The sequence below is a fragment of the Staurois parvus genome, unplaced genomic scaffold, assembly GCF_062004578.1.
Source record: "Staurois parvus isolate SC_StPar_1 unplaced genomic scaffold, SC_StPar_1.0 ptg001262l, whole genome shotgun sequence".
Lineage (NCBI taxonomy): Eukaryota > Metazoa > Chordata > Amphibia > Anura > Ranidae > Staurois > Staurois parvus.
In genome coordinates, this window is record NW_028319058.1 from 112,002 (window position 1) to 133,265 (window position 21,264).

The following is a 21,264-nucleotide window of genomic DNA, read 5'->3' on the forward strand; positions in this document are numbered from 1 at the left end:
AGGGACATTCTTCCCACTGACCCCCAATGTAAGGGACATTCTTCCCACTGACCTCCAATGTAAGGGACAATCTTCCCACTGATCACCAATGTAAGGGACATTCTTCCCACTGACCCCCAATGTAAGGGACATTCTACCCACTGACCCCCAATGTAAGGGACATTCTTCCCACTGACCCCCAATGTAAGGGACAATCTTCCCACTGATCACCAATGTAAGGGACATTCTTCCCACTGACCCCCAATGTAAGGGACATTCTTCCCACAGATCCCCAATGTAAGGGACATTCTTCCCACTGATCCCCAATGTAAGGGACATTCTTCCCACTGACCCCCCAATGTAAGGGACATTCTTCCCACTGACCCCCCAATATAAGGGACATTCTTCCCACTGACCCCCAATGTAAGGGACATTCTTCCCACTGACCCCCAATGTAAGGGACATTCTTCCCACTGACCACCAATGTAAGGGACATTCTTCCCACTGACCCCCAATGTAAGGGACATTCTTCCCACTGACCCCCAATGTAAGGGACATTCTTCCCACTGACCCCCAATGTAAGGGACATTCTTCCCACTCACCCCCAATGTAAGGGACATTCTTCCCACTGACCACCAATGTAAGGGACATTCTTCCCACTGACCACCAATGTAAGGGACATTCTTCCCAATGACCCCCCAATGTAAGGGACATTCTTCCCACTGACCCCCAATGTAAGGGACATTCTTCCCACTGACCCCCAATGTAAGGGACATTCTTCCCACTGACCTCCAATGTAAGGGACAATCTTCCCACTGACCCCCAATGTAAGGGACATTCTTCCCACTGACCCCCAATGTAAGGGACATTCTTCCCACTGACCCCCAATGTAAGGGACATTCTTCCCACTGACCCCCAATGTAAGGGACATTCTTCACACTGATCACCAATGTAAGGGACATTCTTCCCACTGACCCCCAATGTAAGGGACATTCTTCCCACTGACCCCCAATGTAAGGGACATTCTTCCCACTGACCCCCAATGTAAGGGACATTCTTCCCACTGACCACCAATGTAAGGGACATTCTTCTCACTGACCTCCAATGTAAGGGACATTCTTCCCACTGACCCCCCAATGTAAGGGACATTCTTCCCACTGACCCCCAATGTAAGGGACATTCTTCCCACTGACCCCCAATGTAAGGGACATTCTTCTCACTGACCCCCAATGTAAGGGACATTCTTTCCACTGACCCCCAATGTAAGGGACATTCTTCCCACTGACCCCCCAATGTAAGGGACATTATTCCCACTGACCCCCAATGTAAGGGACATTCTTCCCACTGACCCCCAATGTAAGGGACATTCTTCCCACTGACCCCCAATGTAAGGGACATTCTTCCCACTGACCCCCCAATGTAAGGGACATTCTTCCCACTGACCCCCAATGTAAGTGACATTCTTCCCACTGACCCCCAATGTAAGGGACATTCTTCCCACTGACCCCCAATGTAAGGGACATTCTTCCCACTGACCCCCCAATGTAAGGGACATTCTTCCCACTGACCCCCAACGTAAGGGACATTCTTCCCACTGACCCCCAACGTAAGGGACATTCTTCTCACTGATCCCCAATGTAAGGGACATTCTTCCCACTGACCCCCCAATGTAAGGGACATTCTTCCCACTGACCCCCAATGTAAGGGACATTCTTCTCACTGACCCCCAATGTAAGGGACATTCTTCCCACTGACCCCCAATATAAGGGACATTCTTCCCACTGACCCCCAATATAAGGGACATTCTTCCCACTGACCCCCAATGTAAGGGACATTCTTCCCACTGACCCCCAATGTAAGGGACATTCTTCCCACTGACCCCCAATGTAAGGGACATTCTTCACACTGATCACCAATGTAAGGGACATTCTTCCCACTGACCCCCAATGTAAGGGACATTCTTCCCACTGACCCCCAATGTAAGGGACATTCTTCCCACTGACCCCCAATGTAAGGGACATTCTTCCCACTGACCCCCAATGTAAGGGACATTCTTCCCACAGATCCCCAATGTAAGGGACATTCTTCCCACTGATCCCCAATGTAAGGGACATTCTTCCCACTGACCCCCAATGTAAGGGACATTCTTCCCACTGACCCCCAATGTAAGGGACATTCTTCCCACTGACCCCCAATGTAAGGGACATTCTTCTCACTGACCTCCAATGTAAGGGACATTCTTCCCACTGACCCCCAATGTAAGGGACATTCTTCCCACTGACCCCCAATGTAAGGGACATTCTTCCCACTGACCCCCAATGTAAGGGACATTCTTCCCACTGACCCCCAATGTAAGGGACATTCTTCTCACTGACCCCCAATGTAAGGGACATTCTTCCCACTGACCACCAATGTAAGGGACATTCTTCTCACTGACCTCCAATGTAAGGGACATTCTTCCCACTGACCACCAATGTAAGGGACATTCTTCCCACTGACCCCCAATGTAAGGGACATTCTTCCCACTGACCACCAATGTAAGGGACATTCTTCCCACTGACCACCAATGTAAGGGACATTCTTCCCACTGACCCCCAATGTAAGGGACATTCTTCTCACTGACCCCCAATGTAAGGGACATTCTTTCCACTGACCCCCAATGTAAGGGACATTCTTCCCACTGACCCCCCAATGTAAGGGACATTATTCCCACTGACCCCCAATGTAAGGGACATTCTTCCCACTGACCCCCAATGTAAGGGACATTCTTCCCACTGACCCCCCAATGTAAGGGACATTCTTCCCACTGACCCCCAATGTAAGGGACATTCTTCCCACTGACCCCCAATGTAAGGGACATTCTTCCCACTGACCCCCAATGTAAGGGACATTCTTCCCACTGACCCCCAATGTAAGGGACATTCTTCCCACTGACCCCCAACGTAAGGGACATTCTTCTCACTGATCCCCAACGTAAGGGACATTCTTCCCACTGACCCCCCAATGTAAGGGACATTCTTCCCACTGATCACCAATGTAAAAAGATTCTTCCCACTGACCCCCAATGTAAGGGACATTCTTCCCACTGACCCCCCAATGTAAGGGACATTCTTCCCACTGACCCCCAATGTAAGGGACATTCTTCCCGCTGACCCCCAATGTAAGGGACATTCTTCCCACTAACCCCCAATGTAAGGGACATTCTTCCCACTGAACCCCCAATGTAAGGGACATTCTTCCCACTGACCACCAATGTAAGGGACATTCTTCCCACTGACCCCCAATGTAAGGGACATTCTTCCCACTGACCCCCAATGTAAGGGACATTCTTCCCACTGAACCCCCAATGTAAGGGACATTCTTCCCACTGACCCCCAATGTAAGGGACATTCTTCCCACTGAACCCCCAATGTAAGGGACATTCTTCCCACTGACCCCCAATGTAAGGGACATTCTTCCCACTGACCCCCAATGTAAGGGACATTCTTCCCACCGACCCCCAATGTAAGGGACATTCTTCCCACTGACCCACAATGTAAGGGACATTCTTCCCACTGACCCCCAATGTAAGGGACATTCTTCTCACTGACCCCCAATGTAAGGGACATTCTTCCCACTGACCCCCAATGTAAGGGACATTCTTCCCACTGACCCCCAATGTAAGGGACATTCTTCCCATTGACCCCCAATGTAAGGGACATTCTTCCCACTGATCACCAATTTAAGGGACATTCTTCACACTGGCCCCCAATGTAAGGGACATTCTTCCCACTGACCCCCAATGTAAGGGACATTCTCCCTCTGACCACCAATGTAAGAGACATTCTCCCTCTGACCCCCAATGTAAGAGACATTCTTCCCACTGACCCCCAATGTAAGGGACATTCTTCCCACTGACCCCCAATGTAAGGGACATTCTTCCCACTGACCCCCAATGTAAGGGACATTCTTCCCACTGATCACCAATGTAAGGGACATTCTTCCCACTGACCCCCAATGTAAGGGACATTCTTCCCACTGACCCCCAATGTAAGGGACATTCTTCACACTGATCACCAATGTAAGGGACATTCTTACCACTGACCCCCAATGTAAGGGACATTCTTCCCACTGACCCCCAATGTAAGGGACATTCTTCTCACTGACCCCCAATGTAAGGGACATTCTTCCCACTGACCCCCAATGTAAGGGACATTCTTCCCACTGACCCCCAATGTAAGGGACAATCTTCCCACTGATCACCAATGTAAGGGACATTCTTCCCACTGACCACCAATGTAAGGGACATTCTTCCCACTGACCCCCAATGTAAGGGACATTCTCCCACTGACCCCCCAATGTAAGGGACATTCTTCCCACTGATCCCCAATGTAAGGGACATTCTTCCCACTGACCACCAATGTAAGGGACATTCTTCCCAGTGACCCCCAATGTAAGGGACATTCTTCCCACTGACCCCCAATGTAAGGGACATTCTTCCCACTGATCCCCAATGTAAGGGACATTCTTCCCACTGACCCCCCAATGTAAGGGACATTCTTCCCACTGACCCCCCAATGTAAGGGACATTCTTCCCACTGACCCCCAATGTAAGGGACATTCTTCCCACTGACCCCCAATGTAAGGGACATTCTTCCCACTGACCCCCAATGTAAGGGACATTCTTCCCACTGACCCCCAATGTAAGGGACAATCTTCCCACTGACCCCCAATGTAAGGGACATTCTTCCCACTGATCACCAATGTAAGGGACATTCTTCACACTGATCACCTATAAATTCGTTCAGTGGGGGTTCTCTGGGACTTGAAGGGTTCCTCTGGGGTAAGAAGTCGGGGAAGGAGCTCTAATAAGACAGCTCAGAGTCTGCTCACTTTCTGGCTGTCTCTCTGAGTGGGGGGGAGGGGAGCTCCAAGCCGTGTCTATCACGGAACCTACAGACGCCATATTGTCCATCTCTCCTCCTGCGATTACAATAGGTTCTGGTCTATCTACAGAATGCAGCTTCCGCCTGGACATCGTCTTCCTCATCGATGGCTCTGCCAGTGTTGGTCAGATCAACTTCGATAAGATGCTGGAATTTGTGTCTCATGTCATTTCCAGCTTCAATGAGACAGACACAGAGGTAAGAACCCAACACCACCGGGTGCTATCCTACAGACACAGAGGTAAGAACCCAACACCACCCGGGTGCTACCCTACAGACACAGAGGTAAGAACCCAACACCACCCGGGTGCTATCCTACAGACACAGAGGGGAGGAACCCAACACCACCCGGGTGCTATCCTACAGACACAGAGGTAAGAACCCAACACCACCCGGGTGCTATCCTACAGACACAGAGGTAAGAACCCAACACCACCCGGGTGCTATCCTACAGACACAGAGGTAAGAACCCAACACCACCCGGGTGCTATCCTTCAGACACAGAGGTAAGAACCCAACACCACCCGGGTGCTATCCTTCAGACACAGAGGTAAGAACCCAACACCACCCGGGTGCTATCCTTCAGACACAGAGGTAAGAACTCAACACCACCCGGGTGCTATCCTACAGACACAGAGGGGAGGAACCCAACACCACCCGGGTGCTATCCTAGAGACACAGAGGGGAGGAACCCAACACCACCCGGGTGCTATCCTTCAGACACAGAGGTAAGAACCCAACACCACCCGGGTGCTATCCTTCAGACACAGAGGTAAGAACCCAACACCACCCGGGTGCTATCCTACAGACACAGAGGTAAGAACCCAACACCACCCGGGTGCTATCCTACAGACACAGAGGGGAGGAACCCAACACCACCGGGTGCTATCCTACAGACACAGAGGTAAGAACCCAACACCACCCAGGTGCTACCCTACAGACACAGAGGTAAGAACCCAACACCACCGGGTGCTATCCTACAGACACAGAGGTAAGAACCCAACACCACCCGGGTGCTATCCTACAGACACAGAGGTAAGAACCCAACACCACCCGGGTGCTATCCTACAGACACAGAGGGGAGGAACCCAACACCACCCGGGTGCTATCCTACAGACACAGAGGGGAGGAACCCAACACCACCCGGGTGCTATCCTTCAGACACAGAGGTAAGAACCCAACACCACCCGGGTGCTATCCTACAGACACAGAGGTAAGAACCCAACACCACCCGGGTGCTATCCTACAGACACAGAGGGGTGGAACCCAACACCACCGGGTGCTATCCTACAGACACAGAGGTAAGAACCCAACACCACCGGGTGCTATCCTACAGACACAGAGGTAAGAACCCAACACCACCCGGGTGCTATCCCACAGACACAGAGGTAAGAACCCAACACCACCCGGGTGCTATCCTTCAGACACAGAGGTAAGAACCCAACACCACCCGGGTGCTATCCTACAGACACAGAGGTAAGAACCCAACACCACCCGGGTGCTATCCTTCAGACACAGAGGTAAGAACCCAACACCACCCGGGTGCTATCCTACAGACACAGAGGTAAGAACCCAACACCACCGGGTGTTATTCTACAGACACAGAGGTAAGAACCCAACACCACCCGGGTGCTATCCTACAGACACAGAGGGGAGGAACCCAACACCACCCGGGTGCTATCCTACAGACACAGAGTTAAGAACCCAACACCACCCGGGTGCTATTCTACAGACACAGAGGTAAGAACCCAACATCAGCCGGGTGCTATCCTTCAAACACAGAGGTAAGAACCCAACACCACCCGGGTGCTATCCTACAGACACAGAGGGGAGGAACCCAACACCACCGGGTGTTATTCTACAGACACAGAGGTAAGAACCCAACACCACCCAGGTGCTATCCTACAGACACAGAGGGATAGGATCCAACACCACCCAGGTGCTATCCTACAGACACTGAGGTTAGAACCCAACACCACTGGGTGCTATCCTACAGACACAGAGGGATAAGATCCAACACCACCCGGGTGCTATCCTACAGACACAGAGGCAAGAACCCAACACCACCGGGTGTTATTCTACAGACACAGAGGTAAGAACCCAATACCACCCGGGTGCTATCCTACAGACACAGAGGTAAGAACCCAACACCACCCAGGTGCTATCCTACAGACACAGAGGTAAGAACCCAACACCACCGGGTGTTATTCTACAGACACAGAGGTAAGAACCCAACACCACCCGGGTGCTATCCTACAGTCACAGAGGTAAGAACCCAACACCACCCGGGTGCTATCCTACAGTCACAGAGGTAAGAACCCAACACCACCCAGGTGCTATCCTACAGACACAGAGGGATAGGATCCAACACCACCCGGGTGCTATCCTACAGACACAGAGGGATAGGATCCAACACCACCCAGGTGCTATCCTTCAGACACAGAGGGGAGGAACCCAACACCACCCGGGTGCTATCCTACAGGGATCTGCACAGTTTATCCAGCCAAGAGGAGAGAGAGGCTTCCCACCATCTAGAGACTTGGAGATTTTTGTTATGGTCCAGGCTTAGGTATTTATATTTGGATGGATGGTCCTCTTTATGTTGTGCTCCTCAGTATGGAGTTGCCAGCTTGCCCACTAGGGTTCTGGTTGGACTATGGTGGGTAGTGAAGAAGATCTTAATGCCTTGTGTGGCCTTATGTGAGCAACATACCCAATGCATTGGCCCTGGTCACTTGGTCCATCTTCGGAAAGATACAGAATAGCCATTTGTATGGGTGGATAGATGAACGATCAGGCAGGCGGGTGAGCAATCAAATTGATGGATGGATAGATAGATGGGTGAATGGATGGACAGATAGATAGGTGAATGGATGGACAGATAGATAGGTGAATGGATGGACAGATAGATAGGTGGATGGATGGACAGATAGATAGGTGAATGGATGGATAGATAGATGGGTGAATGGATGGACAGATAGATAGGTGAATGGATGGATGGACAGATAGATGGTGCAGATGGATGGGTGGACACCAGGTTCTTCCAGCTCCTCTTGGTCCTGGGGAAGTTGCATCTTCTGCTCATTAATTGTCTTCTCTCTCCCACCAGTTCGCTCTCATCCAGTACGGCATGGATTTCCAAACACATTTCAACTTCAGACGATTTTCTAACAATTTGGATTTTAGTCTCTTGAAAAGCATCTCGTATCAGAGAGGAACATTGACCAAAACTGCAAGAGGGATCCGCAAAGCCATGTAAGTGCCGGGCACATTGAATTTGTGGACAGCGGAGGAATAATGAATTTAGCTTCAACCTGCTGCTGATCTCCTGCCTCCTATTAGCATCCACTTCCTGCCCTCCTGCAATCTAGTGATGGCGGCACGGCATTTCTCAGGGCAGGTTTCCTGATGGTGACAACAGTGGACCATGCCTAATATCCAAGTACCACCCAACACGCACACTCCGCTCCTCACAAGACCTCCTTCTCTCTAGTTCCCTGGTCTCCTCCTCCCATGCCCACCTCCAAGACTTCTCCAGGGTGTCACCCATCCTCTGGAACTCCCTGCCCCAACCCATCAGATTATCACCTACTCTCCTCTCCTTTAGGCGCACCCTGAAAACCCATCTCTTCAGGGAAGCCTACCCCACCCCCTGCTAACTTGACCAACCTCCTCCACTCTTCCTACCACTCCATCCCCCACAGCTATCTCCTCCTGTACCACCATCCCCCCCTCCTAGATTGTAAGCTCCAAGGAGCAGGGCCCTCGATCCCCTCATGTTTTGCATTGTATTGGTATTGTTCTGTCACATGTTCTGTCCCCCTTTGTAATGTACAGCGCTGAGCGAACTATTGGCGCTTTATAAATACTGTATAATAATAATAATGCCTGAGTGATGTGTGATGAAACATCCAGGTGACAACACAGGAGAACATTTGGGAGACAGAGACAAAGTGTTGTCTTACCAAAGTAAGAGGTACCAAAACAAGGACCTTCGAGGCAGGACCACCAGGGATGACTTTAATGGCATCTATAATTGTCACAAATGACTTTGTATCCACATTTTTAGTGATGTATGAGATTTTAGTGATGATTTTACATCTACTTTGACCCAAGAATGGAAATGTAACATCTTGTAGTTTCCCAGTCCTCAGAAGAGGTGGTTGCATCGGTTGTTTGTTTTTCCTTTTTGGTGATCCTGCCAGTAACGCACTTCCTGTCCTAGGGTGACAACGCTCACTAGCAGTTCTATGTCTATTGAGCAGTGTTGTCACCTTAGGCTGCTCTACCGATTTGGAATACAAACACATCCTACTCTCCTCATCTCTGTTGCAGGAGAAGAACGCTTGCAAAGCCGATAACATTTGCAATCAAGATTCAGTTTAGTGCACAGGAAGTTACAAGGACACTGCATTTCTGGCAGGATCAATGGGGATTTTTCTGTACTTGCAAAACATGTTGCTGGAGAACCTCAGAAAACCAGTGGGAGGACCTCAGAGAAGCTTGTTGTGTCTTGCTGGATGACCATGCATGTCATAGTTGTGCAAATTTTGGAATTCAGAAGGTTCTCACAGTCTGTTTTCTTCTAGAGAGGAGCTGTTCGTCCCTCAGCAAAGGTCCCGGAATAACTCCCAGCAGGTTCTCATCGTCATCACAGATGGAGAGTCCTCTGACAAAAAAGATTTAGACAAATCCATTTCCAAAGCCAACAGTCTCGGTATTAAAAGAATTTCCATTGGGGTAACTATCCATCCTGATATTTCTGGATGTAGATGTCTCTGGCACTGTATTGACATAAATACGCTACTCATTCCCCATCATACCTGTTAGCTCCAATATCTAGGATGATGGAAGGAAAGACCCTCTCATGGTGGAGGAGGGATGTGTTCTAGGTGTTCCTTGAAGTGTAGATGTTGGATGATGCCTTCATCTAGCTCCAATGAGTTGCGTCCTGGAGTCAGTGTCACCCATCCTCTCCCACACGCTATTATATTTCCTAATAGTTGTATGTGGATTCATCTGCAGGTGGGTGAGCACTTCAGTGCTGGCGAGCCATACGAGGAGCTGAAGAAGATTTCTTCATCACCAGATTTCGTCTTTCCAGTCTCCAACTTTGCAACCCTGAGTCAGATACAGTCATCTCTGCAGAACACCATCTTCTCCATCGAAGGTGCCACAGCCCTATGTGTCCTTCCATGTCCCACTCTATGCTGTTATTCTATCACCCCGTCCTCATCCTACTATCACACTAACACCTCACCTCACCTCCTCACCTGTGTCTCACCTCACCTCCTCACCTTTATCTCAACTTACCTCCTCCTCACCTGCATCCTCCTCATCTGTGCTTCAACTCCTCCTCACCTTTATCTCAGCTTACCTCCTCCTCACCCCTCCTTCCTTGTATCTCACCTCCTCCTCACCTGTGTCTCACCTCACCTGTGTCTCACCTCACCTCCTCCTCACCTTTATCTCAACTTACCTCCTCCTCACCTCACCTCATCCTCACCTGTGCTTCACCTCCTCCTCACTTGTGTCTCACCTCACCTCCTCATTGCCTTAATCTTAACTTACCTCCTCCTCACCCCCTCCTTCCATGTATCTCACCTCACCTCCTCCTCACCTGTGCTTCATCTCCTCACCTGTGTATCACCTCCTCCTCACCTGTGGTTCACCTCCTTCTTACCTTTATCTCAACTTACCCCCTTCTCACTTGTATCTCACATCACCTCCTCCTCACCTTTCTCTAAACTTACCTCCTCCTCACCCCTCCTTCCATGTATCTCACCTCCTCCTCACCTGTGTCTCACCTCACCTGTGTCTCACCTCACCTCCTCCTCTCCTTTATCTCAATTTACCTCCTCCTCACCTGTATCTCACCTTATCCTCACCTGTGCTTCACCTCCTCCTTACTTGTGTCTCACCTCACCTCCTCCTCGCCTTTATCTTAACTTACCTCCTCCTCACCCCCTCCTTTAATGTATCTCACCTCGCCTCCTGCTCACCTGTGCTGCATATGCTCACCTGTGTATCATCTCCTCCTCAACTGTGGTTCACCTCCTCCTTACCTTTATTTCAACTTACCCCCTCCTCACTTGTATCTCACATCACCTCCTCCTCACCTTTATCTAAACTTACCTCCTCCTCACCCCCTCCTTCCATGTGTCTCACCTCACCTCCTCCTCACCTGTGCTTCATCTCCTCACCTGTGTATCACCTCCTCCTCACCTGTGGTTCACCTCCTTCTTACTTTTATCTCAACTTACCCCCTCCTCACTTGTATCTCACATCACCTCCTCCTCACCTTCATCTCAACTTACCTCCTCCTTATCTGTATCCTCCTCACCTGTGCTTCATCTCCTTGTCACCTGTGTCTCACCTCAGCTCCTCCACATGCTTCACTTCCTCCTTACCTTTATCTTAACTTACCTCACCCCCTCCTTCCATGTATCTCACTTCACTTCCTCCTCACCTGTGCTTCATCTCCTCACCTGTGTATCACCTTCTTCTCATCTGTGTCTCACCTCACCTCCCCCTCACCTTTATCTCAACTTACCTCCTCCTGACCTGTATCTCATCTCACCTCCTCACCTTTATATCAAATTACCTCCTCCTCACCCCCTGCTTCCATGTATCTCACCTCCTCCTCACCTGTGCTTCACCTCCTCCTCACCGTTATCTCACCTCACTTCCTCCTTACCTGTGTCTCACCTCGTCCTCACCTGTGCATCACCTCCTCCTTACCTATGTCTCACCTCACCTCCTCCTCACCTTTATCTCAACTTACCCCCTCCTCATCCCCTCCTTCCCTGTGTCTCACCTCACCTGTGCATCACCTCCTCCTTACCTATGTCTGACCTCACCTCCTCCTCACCTGTGTCTTACCTCACCTCCTCCTCACCTTTATCTCAACTTACCCCCTCCTCATCCCCTCCTTCCCTGTGTCTCACCTCACCTGTGCTTCACCTCCTCCTCACCTGTGTCTCACCTCACCTCCTCCTCACCTGTGTCTCACCTCACCTCCTCCTCACCTGTGTCTCACCTCACCTCCTCCTCACCTGTGTCTCACCTCACCTCCTCCTCACCTGTGTCTTACCTCACCTCCTCCTCACCTGTGTCTCACCTCACCTCCTCCTCACCTGTGTCTTACCTCACCTCCTCCTCACCTGTGTCTCACCTCACCTCCTCCTCACCTTTATTACAACTTACCTCCCCCTCACCCCCTCTCCTGTATCTCACCTCCACACCCCTCCTATCTTCTCCTCACCTACATCTCATCTTCAATGATTTCTCTCAACTTCCCTCCTGTATCACATATCAATCACCATCATGTCCGCTCCTCTCTACCTGTGTTTCCTCTCATCCCCTACTCACTTTTATTTCCCCTCCCCTTTATCCCACCCTACCCCCCTCACCTGCGTCTCTGACAACCTCTTGGCTCCCCGCCACTTCTGTACCTCCCACAATCCTTGAATGAGACAAGGCTGGCCCCGCCTACTAGTGGAAGTGACAACGTTTCTGCTTCTCTCCTCCGCAGGAACACTGTCCAACAATGCAACTTCTATCCAGAGAGAATTTTCTCAGGAAGGATTCAGCGTAGATCTAACTCCGGTAAATTCAGGAGGATGATGCATGGAGGATGATGCATGGAGGGTGATGCATGGAGGATGATGCATGGAGTGTGATGCAAGGAGGATGATACAAGGAGGATGATGCATGGAGGATGATGCATGGAGGGTGATGCATGGAGTGTGATACAAGGAGGAGGATGCATGGAGGATGATGCATGGAGGATGATGCATGGAGGGTGATGCATGGAGGGTGATGCAAGGAGGAGGATGCAAGGAGGGTGATGCATGGAGGGTGATGCATGGAGGAGGATGCATGGAGGGTGATGCAAGGAGGATGATGCAAGGAGGAGGATGCATGGAGAATGATACATGGAGGGTGATACAAAGAGGATGATGCATGGAGGATGATACAAAGAGAATGATACATGGAGGATGATACAAGGAGGATGATGCATGGAGGATGATACAAGGAGGATGATGCATGGAGGATGATACAAGGAGGATGATGCATGGAGGATGATACAAGGAGGATGATGCATGGAGGATGATACAAGGAGGATGATGCATGGAGGATGATACAAGGAGGAGGATGCATGGAGGATGATGCATGGAGGATGATACAAGGAGGATGATGCATGGAGGATGATACAAGGAGGATGATGCATGGAGGATGATACAAGGAGGATGATGCATGGAGGATGATACAAGGAGGATGTTGCATGAAGCATGATACAAGGAGGATGATGCATGGAGCATGATACAAGGAGGAAGATGCATGGAGGATGATACAAGGAGGATGATGCATGGAGGATGATACAAGGAGGATGATGCATGGAGCATGATACAAGGAGGAGGATGCATGGAGGATGATACAAAGAGGATGATGCATGGAGGATGATACAAGGAGGATGATGCATGGAGGATGATACAAGGAGGATGATGCATGGAGGATGATACAAGGAGGAGGATGCATGGAGGATGATACAAGGAGGAGGATGCATGGAGCATGATACAAGGAGGAGGATGCATGGAGGATGATACAAGGAGGATGATACAAGGAGGAAGATGCATGGAGGATGATGCATGGAGGATGATACAAGGAGGATGATACAAGGAGGAGGATGCATGGAGGATGATGCATGGAGGATGATACAAGGAGGGTGATGCATGGAGGAGGATGCATGGAGGGTGATACAAAGAGGATGATGCAAGGAGGATGATGCATGGAGGATGATACAAAGAGAATGATACATGGAGGATGATGCATGAAGGATGATACAAGGAGGATGATGCATGGAGGATGATACAAGGAGGATGATGCATGGAGGATGATACAAGGAGGATGATGCATGGAGCATGATACAAGGAGGAGGATGCATGGAGGATGATACAAAGAGGATGATGCATGGAGGATGATACAAGGAGGATGATGCATGGAGGATGATACAAGGAGGAGGATGCATGGAGGGTGATACAAGGAGGAGGATGCATGGAGCATGATACAAGGAGGATGATGCATGGAGGATGATACAAGGAGGATGATACAAGGAGGAAGATGCATGGAGGATGATGCATGGAGGATGATACAAGGAGGATGATACAAGGAGGAGGATGCATGGAGGATGATACAAGGAGGATGATGCATGGAGGATGATACAAGGAGGATGATGCATGGAGGATGATACAAGGAGGATGATGCATGGAGGATGATACAAGGAGGATGATGCATGGAGGATGATACAAGGAGGATGATGCATGGAGGATGATACAAGGAGGAGGATGCATGGAGGATGATACAAGGAGGAAGACGCATGGAGGATGATACAAGGAGGATGATGCATGGAGGATGATGCATGGAGGATGATACAAGGAGGATGATGCATGGAGGATGATACAAGGAGGAAGACGCATGGAGGATGATACAAGGAGGATGATGCATGAAGGATGATGCATGGAGGATGATACAAGGAGGATGATGCATGGAGCATGATACAAGGAGGAAGACGCATGGAGGATGATACAAGGAGGATGATGCATGGAGGATGATGCATGGAGGATGATACAAGGAGGATGATGCATGGAGGATGATACAAGGAGGAAGACGCATGGAGGATGATACAAGGAGGATGATGCATGGAGGATGATGCATGGAGGATGATACAAGGAGGATGATGCATGGAGGATGATACAAGGAGGAAGACGCATGGAGGATGATACAAGGAGGATGATGCATGGAGGATGATACAAGGAGGATGATACAAGGAGGAAGATGCATGGAGGATGATGCATGGAGGATGATACAAGGAGGATGATACAAGGAGGATGATGCATGGAGGATGATGCATGGAGCATGATACAAGGAGGATGATGCATGGAGGATGATACAAGGAGGATGATACATGGAGGATGATACAAGGAGGATGATGCATGGAGGATGATACAAGGAGGATGATGCATGGAGGATGATACAAGGAGGATGATGCATGGAGGATGATACAAGGAGGATGATGCATGGAGGATGATACAAGGAGGAGGATGCATGGAGGATGATACAAGGAGGAAGACGCATGGAGGATGATACAAGGAGGATGATGCATGGAGGATGATACAAGGAGGATGATGCATGGAGGATGATGCATGGAGGATGATACAAGGAGGATAATGCATGGAGGATGATGCATGGAGGATGATGCATGGAGGATGATACAAGGAGGATGATACATGGAGGATGATACAAGGAGGATGATGCATGGAGGATGATACAAGGAGGATGATACAAGGAGGATGATGCATGGAGAATGATGCATGGAGGATGATGCATGGAGGATGATACAAGGAGGATGATGCATGGAGCATGATACAAGGAGGAAGACGCATGGAGGATGATACAAGGAGGATGATGCATGGAGGATGATGCATGGAGGATGATACAAGGAGGAGGATGCATGGAGGATGATACAAGGAGGAAGACGCATGGAGGATGATACAAGGAGGATGATGCATGGAGGATGATACAAGGAGGATGATGCATGGAGGATGATGCATGGAGGATGATACAAGGAGGATGATGCATGGAGGATGATGCATGGAGGATGATGCATGGAGGATGATACAAGGAGGATGATACATGGAGGATGATACAAGGAGGATGATGCATGGAGGATGATACAAGGAGGATGATACAAGGAGGATGATGCATGGAGGATGATGCATGGAGGATGATGCATGGAGGATGATACAAGGAGGATGATGCATGGAGCATGATACAAGGAGGAAGACGCATGGAGGATGATACAAGGAGGATGATGCATGGAGGATGATGCATGGAGGATGATACAAGGAGGAGGATGCATGGAGGATGATACAAGGAGGAAGACGCATGGAGGATGATACAAGGAGGATGATGCATGGAGGATGATACAAGGAGGATGATGCATGGAGGATGATGCATGGAGGATGATACAAGGAGGATGATGCATGGAGGATGATGCATGGAGGATGATGCATGGAGGATGATACAAGGAGGATGATGCAAGGGATTAATAGCCGTTTTACTGACATGAATCATTTGATATCTCTGGGCTACGTTCTGTCACTCCACATTGGATGAGAAAGGAACGTACTCCTAAGTATTGTTCAGCCAGGCTCCCAGTAAACGTCATCGCAGTCCCTGTTTGGATGGAACGTCAGACGTGGGTCCCGGGTCCCGGGTCCCTGAATATTACTTGTATGGCAGGACCTTGCTTGTCTATTAATATTTTCATTCTCAGAGATAGATGAGATGTTTGAGCCCCTCAGAGATATTTCCCGGTGAACCCAATGACCTAATTCATAATTGTCTCTCCTCCTTGGTAGAGTATTTCACACATTCCATCATCTGCAAGCTATCGTTCCATTAATTGTTTTTTTTCCCTGTCTAGGATGGAGCAATCCTTGGGGCAGTTGGGGCATTTGGCTGGTCTGGTGGGGCATATGTCTTTAAAGATGGTCATCAAAATGGCACCTGGATAAATGCCACAAAGGACCAGACAGACATGGTGGACTCCTACCTAGGCAAGCTTTTATCTTCCTGTAATGCCCTGGTCATGTTGTCATTTGATATGTGTAGTGACTTCTAGTTTGGCCAGAGAGAATTTTTGTGAATCAGAGGCTGGGCAGCTGCCTGGGATGAGTCAGCCTGGGAGTGAGGCAGTGAGGTTACCTCAGGACAGGCTGGGAGGCTCTTCTACAGGTCAGGGCTTTTGGAGTCCTCTCATCCTAATAAAAACTTGTGGAGGGCAGAGGAGGAGAGGAGGCCCAGATTTGCATGTTTGAGGGAACTTGGACAATCCACCAGGCAGAGCAACCCTTAACCCTGGCTAAGAGCAACCCTTAAATGTGGCAGAGTCTATGCAGCAGGGGGGTTTGTTGTGTTCGGGTGGAAGACGGACTGAGAGAAGGCGCTGGAGTGTGGAACCTGGGAGGGGGGCCTACCTACAGGCTGGTGCTAGATGGAAGAATCTCTATGGTACCACCTGCTCCTAGGGAGGACATCCTGTCAACATGGAAGGAGCTAGCCCAGTGTAAGGCCTGAAAGCGACTGCAACTCAACAAGCTAACAGAACAGGACAGTGTGAGTACTTCTACAACCCCTGGGCCAGATAAAGGGAGAGGTTGGTCAGCTGCAGGACACAACTAGTTCTCATCTAGGACTACCTTATTGCAGATCTTAGAATCCTTTGTCCAGGGATACCATCAGGACAGCCGGGTGAAAAAGGGGGATTCATCTGGGGTCTGAGGAGGTACACCAAAGGGAACATCAGTGCTCCCTAAAGAGACAGTTGCTGCTTTTTTTTTTTGGTCCACATTTTTGTACAGTTTCTTTGGCATCCACCATACCCCTAGACCCCATTCAAGTTGTTAACCCCTAAAAAAAGCAGCAAAAACAAGCTCAAGGACTGTTTTACTGCCCCAGATAAAAAGTGTGGAAAATGTGTGTTTCCTGGCTGTGCAGAGCTTAGGGGAACCCAGTTAAAACTCAGTGGCTCCTGCGGGGGCAGCGCTACATATGGTAGTAAAGCAACGTAAGAGGCCATCGGGAAATAAAAATGTCTGGAAGAGAATGTTACTATTGGCTGCCCCAGAAGGGAATTGACTCGGCTTTCAGTAAAGACATATTTTTATTCATATAATTGGGCTCAATAAGTCCGTTAATAAGTCAATTAATAGTATTATGAAAGCTCTTAGGATGCTGGCTTTGTGCTCTTAATTTCAATAAATTCTCCAATAAATGCAAACATCTCCATGAACCATCTTCTTATCCTGTGTCCTTCAACTTCAGTGTCCTGCAAGGTCCAGCATCTTCCCCCAGAAGACGTAAAACCCATTATCCTTGGCTGTTGTGGACATTTTCCCTCACAGTGTCTATGATGATGGACACTATAGGTGGGGAGTAGAGTAGAAGGGTGCTACTGTGCCTGCAATAATACAGCCTGATATAGGCAGTGCACACGTAGTCAATCCACACCTGCCTTCAGGACAACTCTGGAGAAGCCATTGCAGTCCTACACAAGCTCCAGTAAAGCCTTTTTGGGCTGTGAGGCCTCCTAGTGTTTTTGGAGGAGGGTGACAAGTTATTGTAGTTGTGTCACTGGATTCGTCAAAGCTGATAGGGCATCCTCTTACTCTAAAGAAATTCTTTATATACTGATGGTAAAACAGTCTGTTCTCCATACAAAGGTTACGGCATAATATCCATAAGCACAGAGCATTTCACAACCCCAAATAATATTGTAGCGCTCACCCCCTTGGGTCCCTCTAAGCTCTGCATGGCCAGGCAACATGCATTTTCCACATCTTCACACACAGAGTCTGTAAAACAGTGGTTGGGCTTGTTTTTGTTGTTTTTATTAGGGGGTTAATAGCTTGGATGGGGTCTAGGGGTATATGGGGTGCCCAAGGAACTTTAAAACTCGAGGACAAATTCTTAGCAAACACTGCACACTGTACAAAAATGTGGACCAAAAAGTAGCAACTGTCTCTTTAGGGAGCACTGATGTCCCCTTTGGTGTACCTTCTCAGACCCCAGGTGAATCCTTCCTCTTTTACCCTGCTGTCCTGAGGGTATCTCTGGGAAAGGGATTTCAAGATGTAACAATGAAGTAGTCCCGGATGAGAATTAGTTGGGTCTTGCACCTGACCGCCCTCTCCCTTTATCTGGCCAGGGGGTATAGGAGTACTCCCACTGTCCTTGCCTGTTAGCCTGTTGGATTGCAGCAGCTTTCAGGCCTTACACTAGGCTGGCTCCTTCCCTGCTGACAGGATGTCCTCCCTAGGAGACTTGTGGCACAGTGGAGATCCCTCCATCCAGCACCAGCCTGTAGGTAGGCTCCCCTCCCTGGGGCTCCCTCCCAGGTTCCAAACTCCAGCATCTTCTCTCAGTCCATCTTCCACCCGACTCCCCTGCTGCGCAGGCTCTGCCACATTTGAGGGTTGCTCTTATCCACCATTCCTGACCTCCTGCTTGGAGACAAGTTCACTTAAACATGCTAATCTGGACCTCCTCTCCTACTCCACCCTTCTTCCAGAAAGTTACAGCAGTTTCTGGAAGGGTGGGAGGGCTCCAGAAGCCCTGACCTGTAGAGCTTCTCAGTCTATCATGAGGTGATATCTCTACTCACGCCCAGGCTGACTCATATCAAGCTTCTAGCAAGCCTCTGACTCTAGCTAAACTAAACAAACCAATATCTTTCTAATCTATTTTGGATTGATTCTTTGCAGGTTACTCAGTGCTACAACTGGAAGAGGACCTGATTGCCACTGGAGCCCCAAGATACAGATACACCGGCAAAGTCCTAATCTACAAACGTGATCCAAAAACCTCCGAGTGGAAGCAACAAGCTGCACTCTATGGAGAAATGGTAAGTAGGATGGGAAGGCAAGACGTGGGGGTGGAGCTAGAAATAAAGTCATATGTTTTATCACCTTCGAACCTCCAGTGTAGATTTGGCAAAGGCCTAATCTACAAACATAACCCAAAAACCTTCAAGAGGAAGCAGAAGGCTGCAGTTTTTGGAAAGATGGTAAATAGGATGGGGAGGCAAGATATGAAGGCGGAACAGGGGCGGACTGACAACTCATGGGGCCCCCGGGCAATAGGGGATCATGGGGCCCCTGTGTCCTTGCCCAAACTAAAAAAAGCCTATGAAAAAGGTACCAGGGGCATCTCATGGGGCCCCCTACTGACCCCGGGCCCTCGGACAGTGCCCGAGTTTCCAAATGGTCAGTCCGCCCCTGAGGCGGAACTAAGAGTAAGCTGTCGAAACTTCACTCTGCTGCTTAACTAGCCTCTGGTGCCTCTCTGCAGGATGAACACACAGAATGATGTCCATGGGTTGATAGATGGACCAATGGATGGGTGGATGTGACCTAGGACAAGTCTCTGTGGCTCACAAGGGGGTTCAGTGATGCCTCTGGAAAAGCCCTTAGATAGGGCTCAGGAATTCATAAGAAAGAGTGGTTCTGAGCCTCAGAGAAAAGTCAGTAATAAACAAAATACTCTCCAGAAAGGTCGTGAGGAGGTTCCAGTAGGCAACAATAAAGCATAGGAGCTTGTGAAGGAAACAGTTTTAGTAGGAGTCAAGTGGACATCCTATGATGCTGACGGAAGGCAAGCCTGGTAAGTGTATGATTTGAGGAGCAGGTGGAGGATGCAGTATCACCTGAGCACTTGTCTATGCTAAGGGCACCAACCACATGCTTAGTAGAGGAACAAGGTAACGATGATGACTTGACTTGCATCAGATGATTGGATGAATATTAGGATGGAGGAGAAGATGGGTGGATGTGTGGATTATTGAATGGATGGGGTAGTGATGGATGGACAGACAGAAGGACAGACAGGCAAGAAACAAAGCCAAAAGTGTATCTAAAGCTAAAATTATTTTTGTAATTTTGGGTTGGGAAGGCTTAGAACACTGTTCCTTGCTGTCTGCGTCCCAGAAATTCTCCGCACTGTCCCAGAGACAGATATCACCGTTTGAGGACATCTTTAAAATTGTTTGTCGTCCTAATGCAGGTTAGTTGGGTTGTGTAGATAAAGGTTTATTTAACGTTTAACGATGGTGGAAAGTGATGTCCACGTGCCGCTTGTTTAGTCCAGGTTAATAACGAACTTATAATTCCATTAGTCTCACGTTTTTCCTTGCAGATTGGCTCGTACTTTGGGTCAGTGCTGAGTGTGGCCCGCATGAACCTCTCAAATATTCTTCTGTTGGTTGGAGCCCCAACATATTACTCTGCAGAAGGCCCAGGTGGGCGGGTGTACCTCTGTCCCCTCCCCACTCAGGTGAGGATGGCCCAAGGTGCGTTTGCTAGCTGTCCCTGCGCTATCAGGATATTCTGAACAGTCACCATATAGTAGCAAGCAGTGAAATGATGTATTGTCATTAGAATTTTCTGTTGTGTTGACTGAGTTGCCATTGATTTTAGATTGCAAAATACTACCTCGAGATGTGTTTGGTTTCCAGGAAGTGAACTCTGGGGACACTCCCATTACCATCATGTGTCCTGAGACCCTGCAGGGCGACACCGGCCAGCCTGAGGGCCATTTTGGTTCTGCCATCTCAGTTCTGCCAGATCTGTCTGGGGATCAGCTACCGGACCTGGCTGTTGGTGCCCCATGTGAAGACAACTATCAAGGGGCTGTCTACATCTTCCTGGGACAACCAGGGGGCTTCAGACCATCATATATACAGGTAAGATCTGTTGTCTAGACATTAAACTGCCCCAATCACAACAAGAATTTTGCCTCT

General features: G+C 49.3%; 1 protein-coding gene across 1 annotated transcript in view; it reads left to right on the plus strand.

Annotated features, from left to right (window-relative positions):
* The window catches only part of LOC149437733 (integrin alpha-M-like), an 84,211-nt gene that overhangs the window by 20,599 nt on the left and 42,348 nt on the right, over window positions 1-21,264 (plus strand). Inside the window, exons 6-14 of the mRNA XM_089660684.1 lie at window positions 4,975-5,102; window positions 8,014-8,159; window positions 9,494-9,644; window positions 9,930-10,074; window positions 12,439-12,512; window positions 16,393-16,525; window positions 19,232-19,371; window positions 20,661-20,798; window positions 20,980-21,207. Coding sequence (XP_089516810.1) covers window positions 4,975-5,102; window positions 8,014-8,159; window positions 9,494-9,644; window positions 9,930-10,074; window positions 12,439-12,512; window positions 16,393-16,525; window positions 19,232-19,371; window positions 20,661-20,798; window positions 20,980-21,207 — 1,283 coding nt within the window. The remainder of the gene's footprint in view (window positions 1-4,974; window positions 5,103-8,013; window positions 8,160-9,493; window positions 9,645-9,929; window positions 10,075-12,438; window positions 12,513-16,392; window positions 16,526-19,231; window positions 19,372-20,660; window positions 20,799-20,979; window positions 21,208-21,264) is intronic.